The following is a 25,556-nucleotide window of genomic DNA, read 5'->3' as shown; positions in this document are numbered from 1 at the left end:
ATTACATGAATACTTAGGTCAATCAGCATCACTATAATCCAAAATACAGCATATGTAAAGTTTGAAATTACAGACATAAAGCAAAACTGAGCAAAATGTTTAATCAAGGCTCAACTGCTGGTGTCAAAGCTTTATTACGCTGACCTTTAAAAATGTGCCGTCATCAGGCCAATCAGGCTAAGAGATTAAAATGTCAAAAAACAAAACCAGATGCATTTAAAGGTAAGTTCAAATCAGATCATTAATGTCTACATATCATGTAAATGTTGCCATTTAATTTTTGGCAACATTATTGCGACATTATTAAACAAACCCAACTTTGCTCTACTGCCTGAGATAAGTCTCTCACTATTTATTCTCCTTGTCATTTTCTCATGTTTTATGTCACTGAAATAGTAAATTAATATGTGTTTGTGTAAAATAAGCCCATATTCAGTCTATCAGCAGTTAATGTAACCCCTGACAGAGATGTCTGCACATTGTCTCGCTCTCTGATCAAATCTCTTCACAGTCAATCTGTAAAACTAACATAACAGAATAGTTTGTCATTTGAAGATTCACAATTACCACAACCATCACTTTGATCAGAAATAACTTCATAATCTTGGCTGCAAAAAGATCAAAGATAAAATAGAATAAAAAAACATCAGCCTAATTTCAAGCTTGCAGTATAATAGGATTGTAGACTTCTTTTGTCACACCTGGGATTTGTGTCTTTGTGCTAACACAGATCCATCTGAATCTGACTGATGTTTGTTAGACTGAGATAAAGCTTTTGAAAGTGTGAATCATTCATTGAAGTGGTGGAACAATCCTATCTCTGGATGGAGGAAACAGCTATTTCTGGAACCAGCTGCTATTTTTACGTGCTCTCGTTGTAAATTAATTCAGCTGAGCACCAGCCAAATGTCAAAAGGAAGGAAGAATCCATTCAGGTAAAGCAGGATTTCTGGGGCACCTATAGTATGCAGCCTTTTCTCTGGTAAACTGTTAAAGACTTCAGCCTTTTATCAGGGGAATTTATCACTTCATTCCCCTATCTCTTTCAGAGTAATCTTGTAAAAGATGTCCAAATTTCCAAATTTTATTTCTCGTGTAGTATTTCCCTCAACACTGAATAGTTGTTCCATCCTTTAAAAGAAGTACATAGGGAAAAGAAGGCACCAAAAACATCCAGAAAATATAATACGTTTTTTGACTGAACGTCTTGGTCACAGAAAACTTGTATAAGCGTGCAGAGCCTTCAATTCTCTATATTTGATATTTTTCGACCTCGTCTCTCAGTACTGTGTTGTTGGGTGTGATGATGTTCTATGACTACAAATGGTTCTTCCGGCCTTAGGGACTGTATAGGAATTCTAAGGTAATGTTTTCCTCTTACAGGGGCCATGTCTTTCATTAAGAACATAAACAACTTGGTTAGTTTTAAGAGAAAACATTGTAGTTTGAGTAAAAGAAAATCCTTCTAAATGTTACAATATCTTTCTCGCCATGCATAGCTTCAGAAAATGATGCTCCTGCTACCACTCCACCAAACTATTCACAGAATGCAAACGACTACAAAAGTTCTTTTAAATTCACTTATGAAATACTGTTAATCTAACTGAATTATTTTAAAAGACATGTATGTCCTTACCTACCTTAATCGCAAAAACCTTTGACAGTGCCAATGTTAGTCTAACAGCCAAATGTGGTAATGTGTAAACACCTTTTCAGTTTCTTGACAAAATGTCAGCTTAAAAGAAGTTTTTGTAGCATCTTGTGCAGTGACAACACATAAATGTTTCATATATATAATATCATATCATATTTGCCTCTAGCCCTTAGGGTAGCACACTGGGAAGGGAAATGTGTCCCTGAGTGAGACACTCCTGTGTCTGTGCAGAGTGAGTGTACAGAAAGAATATGTGTTCAAGTCATTATTTCGAAAACAACAAAAAATATTCCACAAACTGATGATATTTCTTATTTTATAGTTCACCAGAGTTATGACAAATAATCCACTGGTAACCAAAAGTTTACACCTAAATGACCATTATCAAAATGCCCAAACTTAACGTCATTTTAATGCTAGAGAGAAAGTCATGAATCACCAGTGTCTAACGGATAAAGGTCACTGAGTGCATAAACAAACATCCGTTGTGTTGAAGTGATAACGTTTATTTTTAGTCTGGACCAACAGTAATTTTTGAATTATGTTACTACAGAAGATTTAACATTTGGCTTTATACCATTAACGTCAATGTGCAATAATATCAACATTTGCTTAAAAAATTGTATCAGTTGTTATCTCTACATTGAATGTTGGAGTCAGACGGTGGGCTTTTCTAAGAGGTAATTCCTGAAAACAAACTCTTTCTGAAAGTATATGTGAATTTATTATTTTCTTTTTTTAAAGATTCCCTAAATCTCTGTGCTGCTGCCTGGTATTGGTATCAGCGTTTATCTCACTGAAAACATACTGTTATTCGATGTTACCCTGATATCAAGGATAACGCAATGTGCCAAGATTTTCCAGATGGTCCCTTGTCGACTGTGCCACTGAAGCTCCCTCTGTCACTCCAAAGCATCTTACCTCCATATGTGTCGAAGATTTTACTAAGATGTTTGATAAGGGGACAAGTTCTCCCTGCAGCCTCCTTGTTTAGCTCAAGTATTTTGACAGCTCCCTAAATAGCAGAGCATTTTCCATAAATTCTGACTGTTTACTCTGCACAGTCAATTCCAGTCTTTGACTTAACTCTTATAAAATTACACTTCACTTTGTGGGGTCACAAAACTGTGACTTACATAAAATGTCCAGTGTCATTGTTTCCGGCTATGGCTGAAGATTTTAGCTTTTGAACCAGAATCCGGATGACATTGATGAAGATAACAATGTTGACCTGGTGGGGACACACACACACAAACACATTCTAAGTGAGAAAAACAGAACACAGCTTAGAAATCAGTGTATATCCCCAAATTGTATTCTAGAAAACTAATATTGATACACGTTCAAGTGGCACTGCATTTAAGGAGTTTTAAGGGTTGGGGCGTTTCATGTAGCAGTTTTAAAAAAACAATAAAAGCTTGTAGTATGGAGGGCAGGTCCACCTTAAACTCCAGTCTATACCTTAAAGTCCTAATTAGGTTCCGGTTCCATGAGTTCCTGGTGCAGCTTGTCAGGCTTAACACTACAGTATGTCAGCCAGGGTTATAGGTAACTGCGTTTTTAATGCCCTAAACATAAATTATCTCATCAACTCTCAGCAGACATCTATTCAAGCCTGTTGTGGTTTGCAGATTTCCTTTGTTGTCTTGCAAAGATCCACCAATAAGCTGTGGATAGTACTTGCTATTATACTGGGTACTATTCTCAACTTTTGCCAAATGCCCAAAATTAACTGTAACTTGAGCTGTCAAATATAGTATGGGAGCTTAGTAACGTATTAAAGTCAAGGAGCATTTAGCGCACATTTCACATTAGCCACTATGACACCCTAAGTTTGTGTATGGTAACGTTAATGCTTTGTTCTGCCCTTTATTAGATTTGGTGAAGTTTACTCCAGAAACTACAGACAAACTTAAAATTGATTATGTAGCAATGGTTTGGCTTCAGCCTTAAGGGGTTTTCTGGTGAAATGTAAAAATGAAACACAGGATACTGTTGAAAGGTTTTGAGGTTGTATTTAAACTTGAATGTGTAATATATAGTCTTGGAATTTGAGGTAAAGTAAAATGAACATCACATACAGTGGACTAGAGAATTTTTTTGGTAAGGCAAAGAGAGGTCTAGTTGCCTCTTTCATCTCTCACAATCTTTGAGCCTGGACAGACCAGTGCCCTGTTCCAAAAAATTTAACAAACTCTGAATTTAACCCTGTGTTTTTGTTTCCAAGATTACAAAAAAGAAGTGAATAGATAGTAAGTCAGTTACCATTTCATAGTTCTCCACTCACCAGCAGCGAGGCTGTTATTGGTCCTTTAATAATCCACCAAATACCAACATTGTCTGTGTCATCCCAGCAACTGCAATTAAAGAATTAAAATTATGCTTCAAAGTGCAACACTAGAAGAATTATCGATACTAGTTTCAAACATGCAGCGGAGCAAAAAGTTATCAGACATACGGCTATGAATTTATTCGAGTTTATGTGCAACATAAAATATACATTCCTACCCTCTGTTATCATAGAAGAATCTGGTCAAAACCCAAAGTATGAGAACTGTTGAGGGGAGCCCTGTAACATAAGAGCAGAGGGTTTTTATGTGTTATCTCTGTCTCAGATAAACCTAATCTGAATGTGATTCCAGGCATAAATCACAAGTTTCCTGCATTTTCACCAAAATGTTGGAGGTATGTATTCACTCCGTGTATTAATTTTATCAGTCCCACTTGCATCTCTCTGCCAAAAAAAGAAGCAGACGCAGGATAAAAGCAGGAAACGGGAGCGAGCGAGATAGAAAGGCCAGCAAAAAGGTGAATAACATCAGAGCCTCTGTGGATATGCAGCGCCACTCAGGTAAACAAGCACACAAACGTACACCTCTGGTTCCTTGTCAGGTTGTATAAACACAAAAACTCAAGACTATTTCCATATTTGTCTTATTATGCTTTTGATATTAGTATGGCTTTGTGAATAGAAAAGGTTTAAACAGAAGAAAACCCATCAAAAGTCTTAGCAGTGATAATTTGTCCACAGCGTTTAGCATCACATCTTTTAAAGACACAAAATATTTAATTTAACAATGTGATTCTCCTCTTTCATCACCACGTAAATGGAAAAACAAGAGAGAAGAAAGGGGTTTTGAATCACAGTAGCAGCTTTGTGATGTTGCAAAAGGTCTAATGATGACAACAACTTGCTAACATGGTCACAAGGACTGTGCCAACGTGCTGATGTTTACTGTGTCCAATGCTTGTATCCCAACTGTCAACTGGTCTCTGAACAGAGGGGGAGTTTTAGGTCCTTCCTGATTCCACACTTTTTGCACGAGTACATCGTGCAAAAAGTTCCATCTGTGTCCTTATCAGACCCTTTCTCCATCACTGGCTGAGCATTAATAGGTCTTCATACCCTTCAAGTAACAGGACAAAAAAGTCCAGCACAATCTCTAGGTATTCTGTTTGCCAGCTGTAGTTTCAGGAACCTGAGGTACTGAATGAAAAATGTAGCTTCTGCCTCCACAGTATCACAGAGGCATGATGCTGTTTTTCTCTTTCATGCAGCACTAAACAGAGCTCAGCTCATTGTGGCTGGAGTGTGTATTGTGACATTTTGAAAACAGGACCCAAATGACAAAGACCAAGGCTGTGCATCTTTAAGAAAAAACTAGAGACAGTAAAATATATATGACTACAGCGAACAAGAAATGAAAAAAGACAAAGAAATGGGAACAGGAAGACAATTGAAAGAGTGTTCAGAATAGCACAAAAGGTAAACAGTTAAGCATCCATAGAAATCTCAGGGAAACAAAAACAAGTACAGCCACAGAAATGAACTCATACTGCTGCGTAAGTAAAATGTTGCCAGAGACTGAAATAGAAATAAATTGCTAACACAACCCGATTTCATAAGCAGTTTTCATATATTATCAAAACTGGCCTTTGCCTGATAACCAGAATACTGTGTCAATATAAACACATTTATTAATATCAATTTGACAAAAATAGACTTTAACCCTTAACCTCTTAATACTGTGTTTGATATCTCTTTGTTTCACGTTCAGCAAAAAAAATGCAGGATTTTTTTGCATGAAGAACTGAGGTGGATACATTTAGAGAATAATGTATTTGCATATACCTGACAAAAAATTCTATCGGTCTGTCGTTCAGTTCAAATTCCAGCATCTTGATTCCTTTAGACGATGTTACTCACCCCATCCAATCAAAATGTACCACCAGAAGTATTTCCTCTGTGAGACAAAGGTCAGAGCCAGCAGCGTCTGTAGATACATGCCCTCCACCAGCAACCAGAAGTAATTGGCCAGGATGCTGAACTGAAAGAAGGCTACGGCTGACTTGCATGCTGTCTGGAGATGACACAACAAATTAAAGTTACTACAGACCAGGATGTCTGTCATTATTTAAGTCCAACAAGTCTTTCAGGTGGAGGTAGTACTGGTGGCATGTCACAATTATTTAAAAGTGACTTTTGATGACTTTTTCTTATCCGCCAAAAAGGTGGAAAACAGAAGTAGAGCTGACATATTTTCACATTCTTTTCATGTTACATGTATTTTCAATTACATGTATATTCACATACTTTTAATTGAGAAAAGCCCTAAAATCGTGCTGCAAACCGATCTTCCCTAATACAAGAATTCAGAAATACATAAACTTCAAAAGCTACACAAAACAATAAAGTTTTTAATTTACTGCCTTCTTTGCTTTCTTTGGTATATATATATATATATATATATATATATATATATATATATATATATATATATAAACTAAAATCAAAAGTGTGAAAATAAGGTACATTTTAGAAGATGCTGATACTGAATATTATGTTTTCTAAAGAGATGTTTCTGCTGAACAATCAGCAGACTCATTATTATTACCCTCACCGTGGACATGGAGCAGTGGTCTAGGGTCTCATCCGCAAATAACACAGTGTCTTTAATGAAAACAGCGCTGGCTCTCAGGACGAAGGAGGAGAACAGGTTGATGTGGATGTAGTTTCTGGTGCAGTGGAACTTTCTTAAAGTAAAAAGAACAGAGGAAAAGCAGGGACAAAAGCAGGTGGATTAGTCCTTGCTGCTTCAAAAGTGACCTTCTTTCTGTGTTTTACCGCTGTCTATCTGTTACTATCTGTCATAGCAAAATTAGTGTGCGAAAGTTGGCTAGACTAAATCAGAATTTTGTGTTCCTAGGCACTGTCCTTTTCATCACCTGCAGTATATAAATACAATGTTTTGAAATCTCATTATAAAATGTATATTTATGCAGGTGACACCGTTTTATATTGTACTGCTGACTCTGTGCAATCGACCACTTCAAACACGCTGCAGTATGAACCTATTCAGCTCAATTTAGTTGCAGTAAAAATAATTTCATGCCATTTTCTGGACCCAGAGACATAGTATATATTAACCACCAAACTCAGAATGGATTGAACATTAAGCAAGTTATAGAATACAAATATCTTGGATATGATTTGATTACAATCAGGATTTCACATACCCTAGTAAGGTGCAGCAGACATTTGGTTGTCTATACAGAAATAAACAATAAAGAAATAAACTGTAGAAAGAGAATCATTGAACTTGCGATTGCCTCTATCTTGAGGCCCCTAGACCCTGTCTACCATTCCACCCTCCGATGTTTTAAAGGAGTCGGCTATAATACTCATTGTTCCATTCTTTATGATAAAGTTGGTTGTGTCAGCCTATTGAAGAGATGTCTCAAATACTGGAACCTATTTATCTAAAAGCCATGCATGAAAACCTGCCCTCTTACATCTCATGCCTTCTGTTTTAGCACTCTGACCCTTACTTAACACGCTCCAGTAAATATTTGATGCTTCAAAAACCCAAATCTAGAAGTACACAAGTCTGCTTTTGCTGCTGGTGCTGCAGTCATATGGAATAATCTTCACCACGAGTCCGGCACGAAATCACTCAAACCTCTTTCCCCTGTCTGTAACTTTAACGTCATTCTCAGTAAATGTTTTCTTCCTATGTGTGAATGCTTTCACTAAGACTGTTCACATTTACATTGTTTAATTCCTGTTTCCTGTTTTATTATTGAGTTTCCTTCTTACCGGCTTCCCTGTGACTTATCTGTAAACAGGGTGTTGCTGTATATGCACAGCCAACTTACGCTATAAATAAAAAATAATAATATGCTGACGTTTTCCCATATTTTAGTTTAATTTACTCAACTTCCTTCACTCCATTTTGTTTAGTTTGTTACTTTGCTGTTTAATATTGGGCAAGTGGTAAATATTCTTTCTGACATTTTGCTCCTAGCTGTACAAGTTAATAAAAGAAATTGATGAAATTCATTGTGCAGGTTTAGGCACAAAAATATTTTCAGATATTAAATCTAACTTTAAAAATGCTGAAAGATGCTATGAATGATTTCTGCATTTCTCATTGTAAGATCCTTATTTTTTTGACTGTTAGCAAAAATGTTAGGTAATGTAGGTTTAGGTATTGTGGTTTCAATACTGCTGCAGTTACAGCTGTAATATAAATAAATCAACAGTTTATGCATCAGCATTAATACATGCTAAACAATTCACAAAGCATTTAGTTGCATATGTAAATAAAATAATTTCTAAGCCTCTCTAAGAGTATATAGTAACTATGGAATGCTCATAATTTGGATTCTAACTGTTGTCCACTGTCTGTGGGTATCTAGGGCAGCGTGTGCTGATCTTACCTGAAGGCTGTGAACACCACTATGGCTGTAATAAGTGAGATGAGCGAGGTGGCATAGCCCACGGTGTAAACCTGCCTGAACATGGAGAGGTAACTTGTCTGCAGACAGAGTAAACCGAGAGAAGAAACAAAGAGAAAAAATGATGAGTATGAATACACTGTGATACTGTAGAGTTTATAAATGGCAAATGGTTTGAATTTGTAAAATGTTAGACTAATACATCTGCAACTGTGTTTCTGACATTACACAATTATATGACTGATCAAAAATTTACAATTAAGAAACTGATGAAAAGTTTGAGCATTTGTATGGAAATTTTAAATATATCTAACTGTAATGATATCAAACGATTTTATTGTGTAACCTTCTCTTTGCCTATGCTCCAAATCCACAAATAGGTGGTCTGAACTGCAAAGCAAACACTAAGGGAGGACAAGTGGAGAGGAAACAGAAACAATATGACTATGCTTATCTGATTGGCATGATTACAACAACATGTCCAACAACATACCTCAGATTCAGGCTCACTGTCATCACTGAACACACAGGCCTCCTCGTAGGGTGGGTACATTTCTGACCAACCGTCAACGGTGCAGTTCCTGTAAACATACCCTGATATGGAAGCAAAGGAAGAAGGAGATAACTGATGTTATTACTGTTGCAAGTTACCATTGCAGATTCGTTTTTATTGAAAACTTTACAGAATGAAAATGTTTTTCTTAACATGCATTTCAGTCGCTAACCCATGTATTATTTAAAGTCCTCTGTTAAAATGTGAAAGGCTGCTGAAAAACTTCGAGGTACCAATAGGTTACTACTTTAATGAAAGCATAAGAGTTCCTAAAGGGTTCCTTGACAAAACTTGTTCACTGGAAAAGGTCAATAGGTCTAAATAGCAAATAATGCATGAGGGAACAGGAATTGAAACATTTCATCTGTTTGTCAATTAACCCTGGGTTTCTACCAACACCTGAGGGAAATACATGGTGGTTCAGCGGTCGAATGCTCCACTATATTCACAACTATGTTCGCCAGCTTGGTAAGTGTTCTCTTGTAGATCTAAAAACCAATCATGTATATTGATTTTTAGGGCTTTTCTTCTTTAAAGAGCTTTATGGTGCAGCTAATGAGGAGCAACAACAGTGACCCTGAACATGATGTGACCAGACAGCTAAATATTAAGCAGAGACTTGCTACAACGCTCCATAAAGTGAAAGGCAGCCACACATTCAGGAAAGATTATCTGAACAATGTAGGTTTTGTAGGATTTATTGTTTTCATATTATCATTAATGAATTAATTCTGTGAGCTTCAAATTCAGCTTCAAATTGCTATATTTGTATACGTTACGTAGACAAAGCTGTAATGTTAAAGCAAAATCCAAATGCTCCACATTATAGTGTATTCGTGCACATCTGTTTGCATATATTTTCCATTTCTTGTTTATATATCTTTACATTTTATACACCAACATGAATCTAATTTTGAAATGTACATGCTGTCGCTTCATGCTGCTTGAAGCTGTCATTGCTGTGCACTTGAATATCAGCACTTCTGGACTGTACTGACATTTTCTCCCTTGGACCGTTACACTCCATAAGTGCCTTCAGTCAGAAAACACGCAATGCTTTCATGCCGTGATTCAAGTCTGCTGACATTTAGTCCTAGTGAACATACATCAAAATAGCATTTGTCAGGAGACAGTTTTTAGCTGCGCCAGCGTATTTGTTGGTTTTACAATAAATGTGTATGCCACTGATAGCAAAAGTATTTGAGGATTGTTGTGTGTTAGTTTGAACAAAAGCACACAACAATGCACAGCAGAAGGATTTTTTTCTATCCCCTTTGAGGTGAGCAAACAGGAGTTTAAAAGTTGCCAACTGCACAACTGAAAGCCAAGACTGCTCTGTTTGGTAATCTGCAATTCAGAATATAATGAGTCATCATTTCCATCAAAATAAATAAGAAAATTTTTATAATTACATTATAACAATTAATAAATAAATATTAATTAACACACATTTCAATATTTATTACTTTTTATGTTTACCACAAGTAACAAAAATGATAATTAAATATAATACCTCTATATTTCTGGAAAGACAAATCCTACAACAGAATGTGACAAGAGTCCCGAAGACACAGTTTCACATAATTTCTTCTGCCAGAAATCACCCAGAACACATACGCATATTCTTGCTTGCAAACATACATGAATAATTCACACTGTGCTCCTTCATCAGAGTGACTCCAGCCTGCAGCTCTGCAGATTATGCAGTACACATAATTGTACTTAGTGGAGCGACTGGGCATCAGCAGAGAATGGGACTTTTAAGACTGCTATTTTTAGTTTATGATTAGATTTAGTTTATATTTAGATCAGGTTAGGTTGACAAACCTTCAATACAAACCTTGGTTGCTGGAGAAATGCTGGAAGACTTCAGAACAGGACACGTTGACCACCTGCCCGACATCAGCTCTCAGCCAACATCCAATCTCATCCCACTCTGTCTTACATCCTGCGCACACACAGACAACAGGTTGAGCAAGTGTGTCAGTCAGTTGAGTCATGCAATCTCCTTGTCATCAATATTTCAATATTAATTTATTTAATATTTTATTATAAATACGCAAGAGTCAGCATGTCTTACTACCCTACATACATACACGTTCTTTGAAGTCATCGTGACTTTGATGGTTCAAACAAATGGGAGGGTGGGGGTGGGGGAGGGGGATAAGGAAGTGGGAAAAAAAGTTGAAAAACGGGAAAACCAAAGAACTAGGCTGGTTAGATCAACAAACTACTTCTCTCCTGGAGGTGCAGTAGCTGTCTCAAGTTCTTTTGGTGATCACAGTAAGGATATAACACAAAAATGAACAATACTTCTATTTAATGACGCTTCCTGCCCCACTTTTCAAATTTCAACCCTACAAAACCCAGCCTGTCCCCATTTCTCATTATCACTGTCACAATAATAACATGGTTGTTGTTGTTGTAGTTCTTCTTTTGCTCTTTGTTTTCTTAGAACAGCTTTTGTCTACCTTTCTTTTCTGTTTCCTTTTTGTAAATTTTCCCTCTCACATACATGCATTTACATAGTGCAGAGCAAAAGATATTTTCACATAAAACTGGACATAATAAGAAGATTTGGGTATTTAGAGACAATTAGTTATGACTTGTTAAGTAAAACAAAGTAAATGTATTCAAGATTCTTCACCGTCTGTTGGTTGAAAATAAAATTTTAACTAATATGTGCAACTTAATGAAACAGTGGCATGAGATTTGAAACCATTGAGATAAACTTGTTTTTTTGTCCTTTCGGCTTATCCAGTGAGTTCACGGTCGCCGCGGTGGATCATTGTCTGCATGTTGGTTTGGCACAGTTCACGCCGGATGCTCTTCCTGACGCAACCCTCCCCAATTTCTACCAGGCTTGGACCGGCACTGTGCGGCTGGGGATGGGAAAGGGGGTTGCTGGGGGTTCAGTGTCTTGCCCAGGAACACTTCGACATATGGCTGGGACCGGGGATCGAACCGTGGTCCGTGGAGGACTGCCTTAAACTGCCCTGTAATAAACTACTGTATATTAACTGTTTTAGTATAAGTTTTGGACCACATTTGTAGTATGAAAGTTACACACTGTATTTAGCAGGAGTCACGTTAACTGAAGTAACTGTCTCAGAGGACGAGCAGCATAGAGCAGCATTGAGTTATAGAAAAATTGCTGCATCTCTCAGGGAACTGTGTGACATATTCATCTTCTAATGGTCACTTTTAGTCTGCCTTATAATGCTCTGGAGACGGTTGATCAAGTTTCCACAAAGTATGTGCCATATACTGTGTCAGATACTACACCTCAGTCTAGCCACTAGCTGATGTGACCTATTGAACAAAAGATTTATGGTCGGTGCAAATGTCATTTCATAAAGCGACGTGATCTCAGACTTTTGGGCCTGAATGTACCTACAGTGCTTCGACCACACACCTAACACCAACATATCCTGCAAATGTTTATTGTTGATTTGTATTTATTGGAATTTCTAGACTTATTTGCATTATATAGAAGATTGTGTTATTTAGCCCACAGGTTTAAATATAACAATACTTTACATTTTGACAATTTACCTATAAAATAAAACACCTTCAAACATCCAGGTAAGTGTACACATCAGGAAATTTCTGAGCACATGTCAGTGTTACTCGCTGTTTGGTAACCTCCACAGCTATTTATTTATCTATTTATTTTTACATTTGAAAGATATGTCTGTTTCCTTTCATCGCAGCCATAACAAGTTGAACCCCCTCAGTGGTGGTCACACTTCATGTTATCACGGAAAATACACTACAAAATACATTATTAATTAGCGGCCTCATTTTTTACTGTTTGCATAATCTGTTGTGTTTGCCCTCTTATTTGTTTAACCCCCCTCCCCACCCATGTTTCTGTCAGTCCTGTGTCATCACATTAGTTTCATTTGATTAGTTCTATCTGCTAGACTGAAGCTGTCACACTCATTTCTTCAGAAGGCATAATCCAGTTCCTTCTGTTCTTCACGTCCAGACTGTTAAGCTCATGGCAAGTATTCACAAATGAACCCGAAAATGCTTTTGGGTTTTACAAAATGCTGTTAGAGGCATGGCTCTGTGGATAGCAGCCTGTCATCGTCCTGTCACTTTGGTGCTTGGCTGAAATCTCCGTTGGATGGAATGTTGTTCATGGTACCCAGAAAATCCAGAAAAGCCAATATAGTCTCTGCCCAAAGGTTGCCAGATGTTTGTTTTCAAAAGCCCTCTCCTAATACTTTTCCAATATGCTGTGCAGAGAAGCTAAGTACTTCTTCTCAGTCATCAGTCACTCTTTTTTAATTTGCTGCTTAACCAACAACAACATTATGAAAGTCGTCCAAAAACGTACTTTCTTTCTTTCCACCAAGAGGTTTGTGTGTGGTTTAAAGTGTGCTCTCCAGTAAATATGGGATGATGTGACATGAAACTCATGTCCACTTGGATGATGTTTCACAGTGACACTTTATTTACCGTTTTGTTATGTCCAAATACATGCACCACTAATCAGCTGCAGTTGTACTTTATGGTTGGTTAGTGCAATAAGTCTTGCTAAAGTAAGATGGGGAACACATGCATAACATGGATGTTAGTATTGTCATTGTGAGCATGTTGGCATTGGCACTTAGCACTAAAAATGTTCTTATGTTTTCTGTAATTCAAGTGAGGTTTTGGAAATGTTGTGTCTTGGGGACAACCCCTACAAGATCAAAAGAAAATGTTCTGCTTATTAAGGGGGCAGCCAGGTTATGCATTCACATAAGCAGCTTAAGCAGGAGACTGCTTCTCTTACAGTATCTGCATTGTAGCAACATTGCAGTGTATCACTGAGGAAAATGGGGATCCAGGATTATTTATGCATTAATCAAATCTTTTTGCTTCTAACAAAATGTTCTGAACCTATTGCTGTTATATTTATTAAGAATGAAATAGAAATGTGCCTTCATCATTATCTACATTTGCCACATAGAATGAAAGTAAATACAGGTGACCTGATTACCTTTCACACACTTCCTCTCAAATGACCATGAATGATATTTCTATTAATCCTGACCTAATACTGTAAATCCACCACTGTTTAATAGCTGACAGGTTTTTCCACTGTCCAGCAGAACTGGACTCATCTCATCTTGTTTCTGTAAATAGAGACTGTGGTAAAAGCTTTCACTCATCGTCACACATGTCAAGCTTATCTATCTACTGTCCTGAACATGAGAACATCTAGATAATTTGCAAATCAAATAAGGTTTTATCTGTCCCTGTCGTAGTCATGAACTGATGGACATAACAACTTCACTCTGGTACATATTATTCATAATCTACAACCAACTACATGCATGCTGGGTCAATGTCAACAGTAGTGATGAATTCTTTAAAAAAAATTTAAATAACTAAAATGACTTTTTTCATTTATCCCCATAGCTGGAATGAGACCAAAATAAATCTCAATTTCATTTTCAGCATGTATTCTCTTCTTTGAAAAGAAGTGGGAACTCCTCAGGCACAGTTTCCATTTTCCTGGAAAGTCAAAATGTTTCAAAGGCTTGAGAGTAGTTTCTGACTAAAGTGTAAACACAGGCTGTCTGCATGTAAAATGTCATTCTGTTTTCATACTCTTTCATACTCTTCACTCAGCAGGATGTTAGTCATTGTATTTATCCATAGCACCTTCCTAATTTGTGTGTGGGCCAATTCTATATCAGTGTAATCAAGGGACAAAATAATTCATTGTCATTAAAAGTTTTTGCTATAACAAGAATCTGCAAGTGTGCAGTCTGCGAGGCCAGGGTGTAAATGAAAATCCTTCTTGGATAAAAGTAGAAACGGTGAATTTGTTTAATCTTCATGTAAATGGAAACTTTCATCTGAAGCTGTGACGAACAGAGAAATCAGCCATGCTTGCTGGGTGATGGTTGTATAAGTGGAGGTGAAGACTTCAAATACCTCATTTACTGGATAGACTGTCATGAAATCTGGTGCAGATATTCGTGTCCCTCCTAGGATACTTTTTGTGACAGATTTGGTTGCAAGACACGTAAACCCCAACTGACAGAGCCTCTCAAGTACAATTTCCCCTTGGAATCAATACAATATTTAAAAGACTTATCATCATAAAGTCTATGGGCTTACCGGTCTTGTGTGGGCAGGCCCAAAGGTGTAAAGACTGATGGGCATGTGCAGTGGGCTGCACAAACCCACCACATTTTAGTTTATCTAATTCAAAAATTCAAGTGAGTGGCACCATTTTTTTTCATCAAGTATCAGTTTTTCTACATCCACAGCTCACGGTGCTGATAGCATTGCTTTTGACCCTTCTATTTCTTGTGAATTGTGTTCGAAATCGGTGTTTTCATCATTTAAGTTGTCACCCTGAACACATGCATCCCCCTTTTTTGCCCCTTTTTTTGAAAGGGGTTGTTGGGAGCAAATTCTAAATGAAGATAGCTCATTTAGAATTTGCTCAAAAAATCCAATTTCTTCATTTCAACATTTACAATGTACTGTTTGCACTGTTTTCAGTCTAAAAAGGTTTCGAAAAGGCATCGATCAAATAATTGCTGAAATGCTGTCCGTCAGTCTGGACCACCTCTACAGAGCCACATTTTTAGTGTGTCTAAAGATCCAATTTGATAACATTATCCTAAAACATAAGTCAACGCAATAGCAAAATGTTTTCTTAGTTAAATGCTTGTAGTTTGACACTAGGTCTGGTATTTGATCACTAAGCCTTAAAAGTTCATTCAAATCTAAACTGATTACAGAAAGAGAATCTCTGCCTAGTGAAGTGTGATGCAGGTAACGTGAGCTCTCCCCTGTGGGTGCAGACATGAATCTGATGCAGAACAGTGACTTACAGGCAGCACTATAGGTGAAACATCCATTTCCTCTATGTGCTTTGTTTCATTTGTACAAAGCTATTGGTGTTGAATCCATTATCCACTCCCTGTCCTGTGTTTCCCAATCTCACAAAACCAACCACGTATCCCATCAGTTGATCCGACCAAAACAACGTCACCTTCAATGTGAGAAAGGATGAGGCAGCAGTGTGCAATTATTTATGGGGGACCTCAGGGGTTAATGATTCAACCTGGCTTCTCCTCTGCCGCTGTCAGGCTGACTCAGACTGATATTCCTAAACCTGAGGATCCACAAAGAGCAGAGGGATTGTGGTGAAATGCACTTGCAGAGCATTTTCTCAATCAGTTGTTGTCTCAGTGGTGGCACCATGAATTGTGAAGACTTTACATGAAGCGCGGACATGGCAAAAAACTTCCATCACCACATCTTTTAGTAAACATTTCAGTCTTTTCCTTAATTGAAAACACTTTTTAAAGACACCTTTGTTCTCCAGAGAATGAATCCTAATAACTTTGGTGATCCCCCAATGTAGAGAAATGACATGGTTTGCCATGAAATTTGCTACACAGATTTACATTCCCCTCAGCAGGAGCCACAGAAATGAAAAAATTAACAATTCAAAAAGAACTTTGTACAAATTTGTGTAGTATTTTGGTTTAAAACTAAAGACATTCTTATCAGCTTCAGCTGCACTCAGCTACTTAACAAATGTTTGCATGTTAACACCATCAATCAAGACCGTGGACATGGTAAACACTTATGCCTCCATTATCTAAACTACATGCAGATGGTCACCATCACATATGAGCCCACTGAAGGTGGTGTCGTCAATTTTAGGTGCTTGACAGAATCCTGATGCGAGGAGCAGCTGTTGGAACAGTGGTAGAAGAGAAGGGGGAAAAGAGCAGAGCATTGTGGTAAGCTGATGCTGATGTTTAGGGGGTCAGAGAAATGCATGACTAGTGTAATAGGCTCCACCAGTAAGTGAGGATGTCTATGATCCACCTGAAGGGCTATTGAGCTGCTGCAGGGGTGCTGGAGCCGATCCCAGCTGTCAATGGGCAAGAGCTGATAATCAGCCTGGACAGGTCTCCAGTAACCAGTCTATCACAGCACATTTTTGGAATGTGGGAGGAAACTGGACTACATGGATCACACAAGCATGGGTAGAGCGCTTCATAGCCAGACCACAGCCAGCAGCTGGATTCAAATAAGGACCTTCTAGCTGTAAGGCAGCATAACTAACCACCCCACTACCATCATTTTTAAACCCAGATGTTTATATAGATCAGCTATGCTAATCCAGTATCATCTGGGAACTGATTCCTGACCCCTCCTGTTCATGTTCACTTGTCACTACTTTTTCATTGTAAACTAGCCCATGCCAGACCCTAGTGTGCAACATGACACCGCCTTCTCATCACAACTGAAATTGTTCTTCATCGACTCCCTTTCTTAAACCCACTCTCTGATTACCCCCAGTCATGCTGTGCCTGCTATCACAAGTAATCTTTTGTCCAGGACCTACAACTTACCTTCAGAAAAGCAGTCATCTGTTTTTGAGTGTGAAATTAATGGGATGTTTGAGGAAAGGCCACTCAGGTGCCAAGCAAAGCTCATTATTAAAGCACAGGTGTACGGTAATTAAAAACAGGAGAGATTAACTTGTTCTATCAAGATCTATCACTGAGATGTCCTTGTCAACAAGGATGTGAGCACTTCTTCCTTCTGCCATAACAGGCAAAACGTCTGCTGTTAAAAGAGGTCAATGCTTGTCATCTCTTGGGGGGCTAACTCTTCATTTGACCGTGTCCACACTAAGCCAGCTAATTATAAAATATCTTATCTTCTCTGTTTTGTCAGCTTCAAACAACACTAAGCCAGATTTAATTACACACACCACACACACACACAAACACACGCACACAAGGCAAAAACAAAACAATGCATTTCAAAAGTGCCACTCTGGCAACTTGTTTCAGTAGGGGAAGATAATGACAATTAGAACTGCCAATAAGGTGCAAGCACAAGAATATAAAGTGACTACAAGCTTGTAGTTAACAGTCTGCTGCAAGGGAGAAAGGAACATTTACAGCAGGAAGTAAATATTTGCATTGGATAATGGGTAATAAGTGATTTGATTATCCAGTTATAATGGCAGAATTTGATGTTGGCCTTTAAATGTAATATTTGTTGAAAGAGGAAATGTCTTTTTAAGCACATTCCACGTGCACATGCACAATGTTTATCTTCAGGTTTACACTGATCTGTCTAATCCTAATAAAATTCAAATTGAAAAACAGAAACATACTACTCAAGAGAGGAAACAGCTGCTAAATAGAATCTGTGCAGACCTGCAGCTTTGGACTACAAGAGGGTTGAAAATAGACCTGATATGATCAATATCCTTCAGGTGTTTCCCTATACAATTCGGGCAGCTGGTCAGGGAGTATTTAACTCATCTTGCGGCAAAGAGCAACAGAGCCACAGATGAATTAGGAGTTCAAAAATTGTAGCATCGTCACAAAGGTGTACAGCATCACGATGCATAAACTGACACACACACACAGAGACACACACACACACAGCATCTACACAGGCAGACAAATAGTGGAGGTACCGTACAGTGGCCAGCATGCTATGAAGCAAATTGCTACTTTTGTGGAGGGTTGATGAACACTGACAGTGGGAACTGGGACAGTAGCTTTCAATATCCTGACATGTTGACAGTGTGTGGGCTTAAATTGAGAGGAATGCATGTGGGTGTTTTCAAGCCCGTCCTGTGCTGCCTGCATTTGTTGCTTCTTAATTTACACCAACAAGGTTGGTTAGTTAGTTTGCAGATGTGGATTTTAGTACAAAATATAACTTACTTATAACGTATGATGTACATGATGAGGATGAATTAATCCGACTGTCAGTGAATACAGTAGATTTAACAAGGCTTGAACCTTTTAGATTCCTGCAGATTCGAACCAGGACATTTGTCAGGTGCAGTTGTGTTTAATATGCATTGTTGTTTGACACAGGTTAAGTATTTTTATATTTTAAATTACAGTATGTAACTATTTAAGAAAATTTCCAAATATTATCTTATGAAGCGGTACCATTAATTACTCTTATAAAGTTAGACTTACAGAATACACTGTAAAGCATTGCTGAGATATTCAAAGCTTTTGACCAAGGCTCACAATTTTTTTTATCAAAGTATTAAAACGATTTTTGCATGGTTAGTAAGAGTTGCAGTGTTCTTATGTATGGTAATTAATAATGACTAATGCCTGAAGGGGCTGTGCAGAGCGAGGCGCAGCAGATGGTAGAAGAGCAAGGGCGGAGTATAATAGAACAAACTGATTTCGAGCATCATACAACATTTTCTACCTTTGGAACATGTCCTTCATACATACATACAATTGGAGTAAAGAATTGGAAGTAACTGTTACTTGAATATTGAGTTTGTATACTTGTGCCCCCTCTGATTGCCAGCAACGCAGATCTCTTGATGAGTCCAATATTGGCTAGATTTGCATGACATTTGGGACAAATTTATCAAATGTACTGACCTTTCCTCTTGTGCCACCAGCAGGTTGACATTTGCATTTCAAGGTGAAATGTCTCCCTTCCTTTCCCTTCTTCCAGCTCAATTGGCTGACTTTGAAAGTTCACTCTTTCAGTTAAAGTGATTTTCCAATGTGACTTTTCAATCACTTCCTTGTAGTCAAAATGTAAAAGATTTTTTAAAAAATGTATTTGTTGCTGCAAGCTGGACTATGACAGCATCCATTGGTTTCTCTCTGGCCACAATATATGTCCCTCCAGATTTTCAGGCATTGACCCTTTTGCTTTACAAAAAAAAAACGGTGGCGTCACATGTGTGCTCATAAGTGCTCATTTGTCAGTCCCACAAAAAAGTCTTCAGAGCTTTACGCCTCATTGAACCAATGTTCTTGAAAGAATTAATGGAGTTGCATGTCGTGGGTTACTATTAAATAAAACGAAAACTCTGTTACAAAGGTTAAAAGTCAGAAATTTCCTGTTGTCCCCTAGACATAAAGATAGTTCAGTCGATTATAGCAACATTGTTTTAAGTTTGTATTGCAGCTATATGTTATCTTGGCTTCTTGTAACTGTTTGTACAATTGCTCTTACACATAAAAATGCGTCCAAGAGCAAATTAAAGTTTTACTGTTTCTCAAGTTGCAGAACTAATTCCCATATGGGAGTTCCCACTTTTAGATGCTTCCATTCAGATGTCTGAATTTGGGTCGAACAGACACTGAGAGGGTTGTGGCAACTGTGCTGTGCTAATTATGACGAGGTTTCATTTTTAGCTTGAGATTGGAGGCACCAAAAAAGGGCGCCATGTTCGGGTGAGAGGAAAATGTTAAATAAGACAGAGTGTCTACAGCGGAAACCCAAAATTATGCAAACTTACAATATTTCACTAGGACTGATGTCTTTGTGTAAATCTGAACAATTGTGTGAAAAGTGTAATACATCATGGAAAGTAACCTGACATTAACAGACATGACGAGACGTTGATGATGAATTTCCGTGTTTCCTTTCACACTAAACAAAAGGTTTTCTCCCCCACTGAGCAGAGCTCTATTCTTAGGTCTTTAAAAAACAGCTCCAGAGGAAGCTATACACTTAGTGACTTCAATGTCACCTCATTCAGGATTAACAATGATGTTTAAAATGACTTTAGACAGAGAGTGAGGGCTTCCAGAGCACCACTGAGGGAGGAACTCAATGTCGCCTCCATTTATCACGCAGCATGCAATCAGCTGACTTCTCAATGGGATTATGATGTCTAATGTACATGTGGGTGTTTTCAGTGGCACAAACAATAATGTTGTTTGGGGAAATATTCACAGCTTTACTTCCTAATTTCTGTGTCAGGGAATCACATTTATCACTGCTTAGGAGAATAATTTTTTTCATGTGTGGAAAAGCATCTAAAGAGGCATTTGTTAGCAAGTTAAACCTAGAATATAAAAAAAACATGTTTATATTCATCTGTGTGGAATCCATTGGAAAATATTGTCACTTCCAGAGTAAATAGATACTTAAAGCAGATCTGTGATAATTAGTAGATTTATGGATTTGTTGAAAAAGAGTAGGGTCAGATGAGGACGTGTTTTATATTTTTTGTGTTTTTCCAATATTGGGAGACTGTTGTATATACAGATATACAATACAATAAGACACATACATTTGCTTACAGTCCTAAATATCTACATTATTTTATACATTAATATGTTTAACTTTTACTTAATGATAAAAAGAAACTTAAGAAATGTTCTCATTAACAGCCATTGTAGCCATTGAGTCTGTGCACAGGAATATTTTTTGTAACAATTAGAAAGTCCATCCTAGCTCAGATAGTAATGCTAATTTGCATGCTAACAGCTTATTTGGTCTTAAATAATAGTATCATCATAATCTGAAAATCTCTGGGTTTGATCTACTAACGAACCAAAACCAGAAAATTGGAGATGAACCAAAACCAAGAAATATTCAAGTAAATATATAGGTTGACTGATAATGGTAACACCTTTTAAACTAGTGTATAAGTTTGTGCCAGGAGTCTTTGATGTTTACTTATTTCAAGGTAAAGAATTGTAAAACTTTCCACAGATGCAGCATTTTCACCTAAGTGATGGAGCCATAAACATCCTATTTTGAGAGACAAATTCATTAGCAGATTTCAAATTCATTAGCATTTATCTGCATGATGAGCACCGGAAGACACCTCTGCACTACGGTGTTGTGTCATCAGTGGTAATTAAGATCAAGTTAGTCCGGAAATGTTTAAAGTCATTACTCTCTCGAAAGCGAGGTGCCAGAGTGGTGTTTTTCTGGGGCAGTTTGTGAAAGAGAGGCAAAGGCCTTGCCTTAAGTCATATTATAGTGCAAACAGCCACTGTTGCATTCTGGGAGACACCAGTTTATGAGCAGATAATAAAGTCAGTAAATCAGACTGGAGGAACGTGAGGCCTCTCCAAGAAGAGCAGATGTCAGTCTGATGAAGATAACATGGTGTAATAACATCATGTCCATGCACTCTCAGTTTTTTAGAATAAAATAAGAAACATTATTAATGCCACAAACGGAAATGAAAGCAGACTCTTATCTCCTGTTTTGAGGAAGGCAGATTTTTCATTTCTAACTGCTTTAACAAGATACAAGAAGTATTTAGATCACTTACTTAAGTAAAAGTAGCAATCCCATAGTAGAAAAATACGAAGTTACAGAGCCTCTCCAAAGGTCAAATCATTTTTAATCAAAAAGTTAATTACTAGTGTTTATTTAATTTTTTTCACTGTGCTTCAAATTGTATAAATGCCCAAATGTACAGGCAATTGTAGTTCATTTGGCTACTTCTCTGTGCTCCTCCTTACAGTTTAATTTAAACAACGTTTGATTACTCATAAATTCTGGATTTTGTGGGAAAAACATCTCAAACATTTTAAATAGTATTTTTATATGACTTACAACGTGTCTGGAGAGGATCTTTAAATTATGATCATATATTAACAACAATCAATTGTTCTATGTCATGGTATGTTTCAGTATCTTATTCTTTTTGTATCTTATTGTCTGCTATTTCTATTTGCAGTTACAGGCAGATGACTTTTAACCACCCACTGTTCCACCTCCAGTAGCTCTGTATGTAGGACTTCCACTGACTGCTATGAAAATTGCCACAATTGCTTCATCTAAACCTCAAACCGTCTCTTAGACCCCATCTAGACTGTTCAAAGAGGCTGTACCCTCCAATCATGTACCTTTATTAACAGGCTATGCACCAGAAGATTATAAGGTTGGTCAAAAAATCTTGCCTTGACCCATCTAGTTATGCCAATTAAAAGCTGACATTCAATCCCCCTTTTATTTCCAAAATCCTCAAAAAAGAAGTTACAACAAAGCAATTGTGTGACTACCTGCGCAAGACTAACTAGTGTAAAAACTTGTGTCTATACTTGTCCTGTCAGTTGTCCTTGCAGCGCTTGACACCACTGGCCATAATATTTCATTAACAGAGATTAGATCGTCCCATTGGGATTAAAGGAATTTGTTTAAATCTTATGTATCAGATTGATCCCAATTTTTTCACGTTATTAGTGAATCTTTAATACACACAAAAATTTGCTAAAGATTTCCACATATTTTGGTTCTGGGACTAATAATTTTCATTCTCCCTTAGGCAACAATATCCAAAAACACATATTTAAAAAGCTATGCAGAAAACACCCTGTTTATGAAACCAGAGAAGACAAATAAATTAGTCCAACTTGAAGCATGACTAAAAGACATGAAGGCTTGGATGTCCTCTAATTTCCTGTTTTACAAATCTGTAAAACAGTGTTCCTTCCACCTGTTTTGCCAAAATTAGGAGCATTTTGTCCCAGGATTAGGGATAGAGATACAAAAATCTACTCCATGCATATGTGACTTCTAGACCTAATGAATCCAAAATGTTACAGTAAGAAGACTGATTGGCATTAGATGGAGAGATCATTTCTCTCTGTCGTCGGTCATTTCTCTCCATTGGCTCCCTATAAAATCCAGAATACAATTTAAACCCATTACATACAAAGCCCTCAATGATCAAGCTCCATTATATCTTAAAGACCTCATAGTTTAAATTGATCTGAGGGGAAAAAACTCACTTAATCCTACAAAACCTCAATATTGCCCAATAAGGTGCCAGTGTCACAGTTTTGTTAAAACAGACAAAATCCATGTAGTGAAGTTCCTTGTTTGTAGTACTGCTACTTCTGCAACTGCATTTATGAGGTAAAATAATAAAACTGACCAAAACGCAAGAAAGATAAAGAATAATTCTACAGAGGAAAGGAAATGTTAACCTTTTGCTGGAAATTAAATTGTGGTGACAGTTTTAATGGTGCTGGACTAATCCTGAACAGCCTCAGAGCAAATTACCTGTTTTTTGTGCAGGTTAATAAATGTAGAGGTGGGTTAATGAAGGCGTGACCGACTTGTGCCTCATATCTAAACCATAAGTCTCTCAGGCGCGGACCTTACGCCTGACGTGCAGCTGAGTTTGGTCCACTGGATCCCTCGCCCTCGATGGTTCAGTGTTTGAACGGACCATTTCTCTGACATCTGCCCTTTCCTGCTTTGCAATAATAACTTTTGTTCAACGTCTGTTGGCTGCAACTCAGTTATCTCAATTTTCTGCTCAGTGTAAGTTTCCATTTATGCAGAACTACGGACATGTATAAAGTTTTGAAAAGCGCACACAAGTGTGGACAAAGCTCGAGGCTGCCGTAATGTCGCACTGTCCCTCGCGAACGCATTATCGACACGCATTTGTGCCGCCGTTATAGGTCGAGGAAGAGGAGCTACATTCTTGTTTGTCAGACAGTGAGACAGTGTCCACGCAAGGGCTGTGGTGCTGAAGCAGAAAGAGGTGCACAGCGCTCAGGTACTGGTGCCATGTGTGTGAGGATGGTGTGCAGCTACAAACCAAACTTGCATGAATAATGATGCCAATTGAATGTCATTGTATGAATTAAGCTGCAAGTGTTTACAGTGATACAAATATCATGACACGGAAGAAAACAGAGAAGCTACAACTCTTAAAAGATCCTGCGGAAAGTTTAACATGTGCCTTCCTGGCTGTTATCTTGCTTTCTTCCTTGCTCTTCTCCTCCCAAGAACAAAACCCTTATTCGGCTTTTCCCACATTCCTGTTTATCCATCTCAGCACGCATTCATCTCCTACAGTGTGTGTGTTTGTGCGCACCAAGCAGCAGCAGTTGCAGCAGCAGCATCATCACACATGAACCCACCGCTGTGATCGCTCTGGTTTTGCGCTTCGCTCCTCCTGGTCTGGCTGCACATCTCCCGAGCCCGCAGGTGCTGGGATATGATGGCGCAGTCCGGATGAATTGCTTTAACCTGAAAACATGAGACAACTAAGTTATCTACTAAGTTATGTGCTTGGAGGAGTGCGGCAATGTAAGCAGCAATGTTGGGAAAACAGGCGATTTAGTTCCTCTTTTTTTTGCAGCCTTTCAGCAGCATAATGAGGACGTTTGAGAGAAGGACAGAGAATAATGAAGGTGGCAGCGCTGCAATAAAGGTGTGATTGGGGTATAATTGAATTGATTGTTTAATATATCACAGCTTGTAAAATGCTGAAACTTTTCAATGCGCTTTGCTGTTTTGAATCAGTTCGTGTACGGCACTGTTCTTCCCCCGATAAGTAGATTTTGCATTGAGACATAATAAATAATAGACACGCAACTCACCACGGGCCTGTACCACAGATGGAGAGAAAAGATGAGGAGCAACACCTTCTCTTGTCGTCCTGGCAGCGCCTTCCAGTACATCTCCATGTTATCTGTCTTCTTTATTATATATCCATCGGTGTGATGGTGTGGGCGCAAACCCAGGTTATAGTGCAGGTTCCCTGCGTCTCTGTGTCTGTGACTGACTTGTCCTCTACAGCCTCGGTATGAAACTATGTTCTATCAGCCAAAAATAGACGAAACCCCATTTCTCCCCGTGAGCTGCAAACTTGCAGGAGGAGGGCTGCTGCTGTCACACATCTGTGCGCTCTGTCTCTCTCTCTCTCTCCCTCTCTATTTCAGGGCAGAGCAAAATGAAAAGCGAATGGTGAATGAATTTCTCCATTCATAGATTTGACAGTGGAGACGTGATAATGAAACAAGCCTGATTTCAAGCCACTACATATTTCTTGCCAACAGTAACGACTGCCTGATG

At 38.0% G+C, this 25,556-nt stretch overlaps 1 protein-coding gene across 1 annotated transcript in view; it reads right to left on the bottom strand.

The window, feature by feature from the left end:
- Nucleotides 1-25,556, bottom strand: part of ghrhra (growth hormone releasing hormone receptor a) — a 29,011-nt gene extending 3,455 nt beyond the window's left edge. Inside the window, exons 1-10 of the mRNA XM_067474885.1 lie at nucleotides 25,082-25,556; nucleotides 24,620-24,728; nucleotides 10,786-10,893; nucleotides 8,886-8,986; nucleotides 8,375-8,472; nucleotides 6,556-6,688; nucleotides 5,862-6,015; nucleotides 4,163-4,223; nucleotides 3,942-4,011; nucleotides 2,791-2,885 (exon numbers count right to left, since the gene is read on the bottom strand). Of these exons, the coding sequence (XP_067330986.1) occupies nucleotides 2,791-2,885; nucleotides 3,942-4,011; nucleotides 4,163-4,223; nucleotides 5,862-6,015; nucleotides 6,556-6,688; nucleotides 8,375-8,472; nucleotides 8,886-8,986; nucleotides 10,786-10,893; nucleotides 24,620-24,728; nucleotides 25,082-25,168 (1,016 nt within the window). The 5' untranslated portion in view covers nucleotides 25,169-25,556. The remainder of the gene's footprint in view (nucleotides 1-2,790; nucleotides 2,886-3,941; nucleotides 4,012-4,162; nucleotides 4,224-5,861; nucleotides 6,016-6,555; nucleotides 6,689-8,374; nucleotides 8,473-8,885; nucleotides 8,987-10,785; nucleotides 10,894-24,619; nucleotides 24,729-25,081) is intronic.

The sequence above is a fragment of the Channa argus genome, chromosome 14, assembly GCF_033026475.1.
Source record: "Channa argus isolate prfri chromosome 14, Channa argus male v1.0, whole genome shotgun sequence".
Taxonomy (NCBI): domain Eukaryota; kingdom Metazoa; phylum Chordata; class Actinopteri; order Anabantiformes; family Channidae; genus Channa; species Channa argus.
This window is presented reverse-complemented; position numbering and strand designations above follow the sequence as displayed.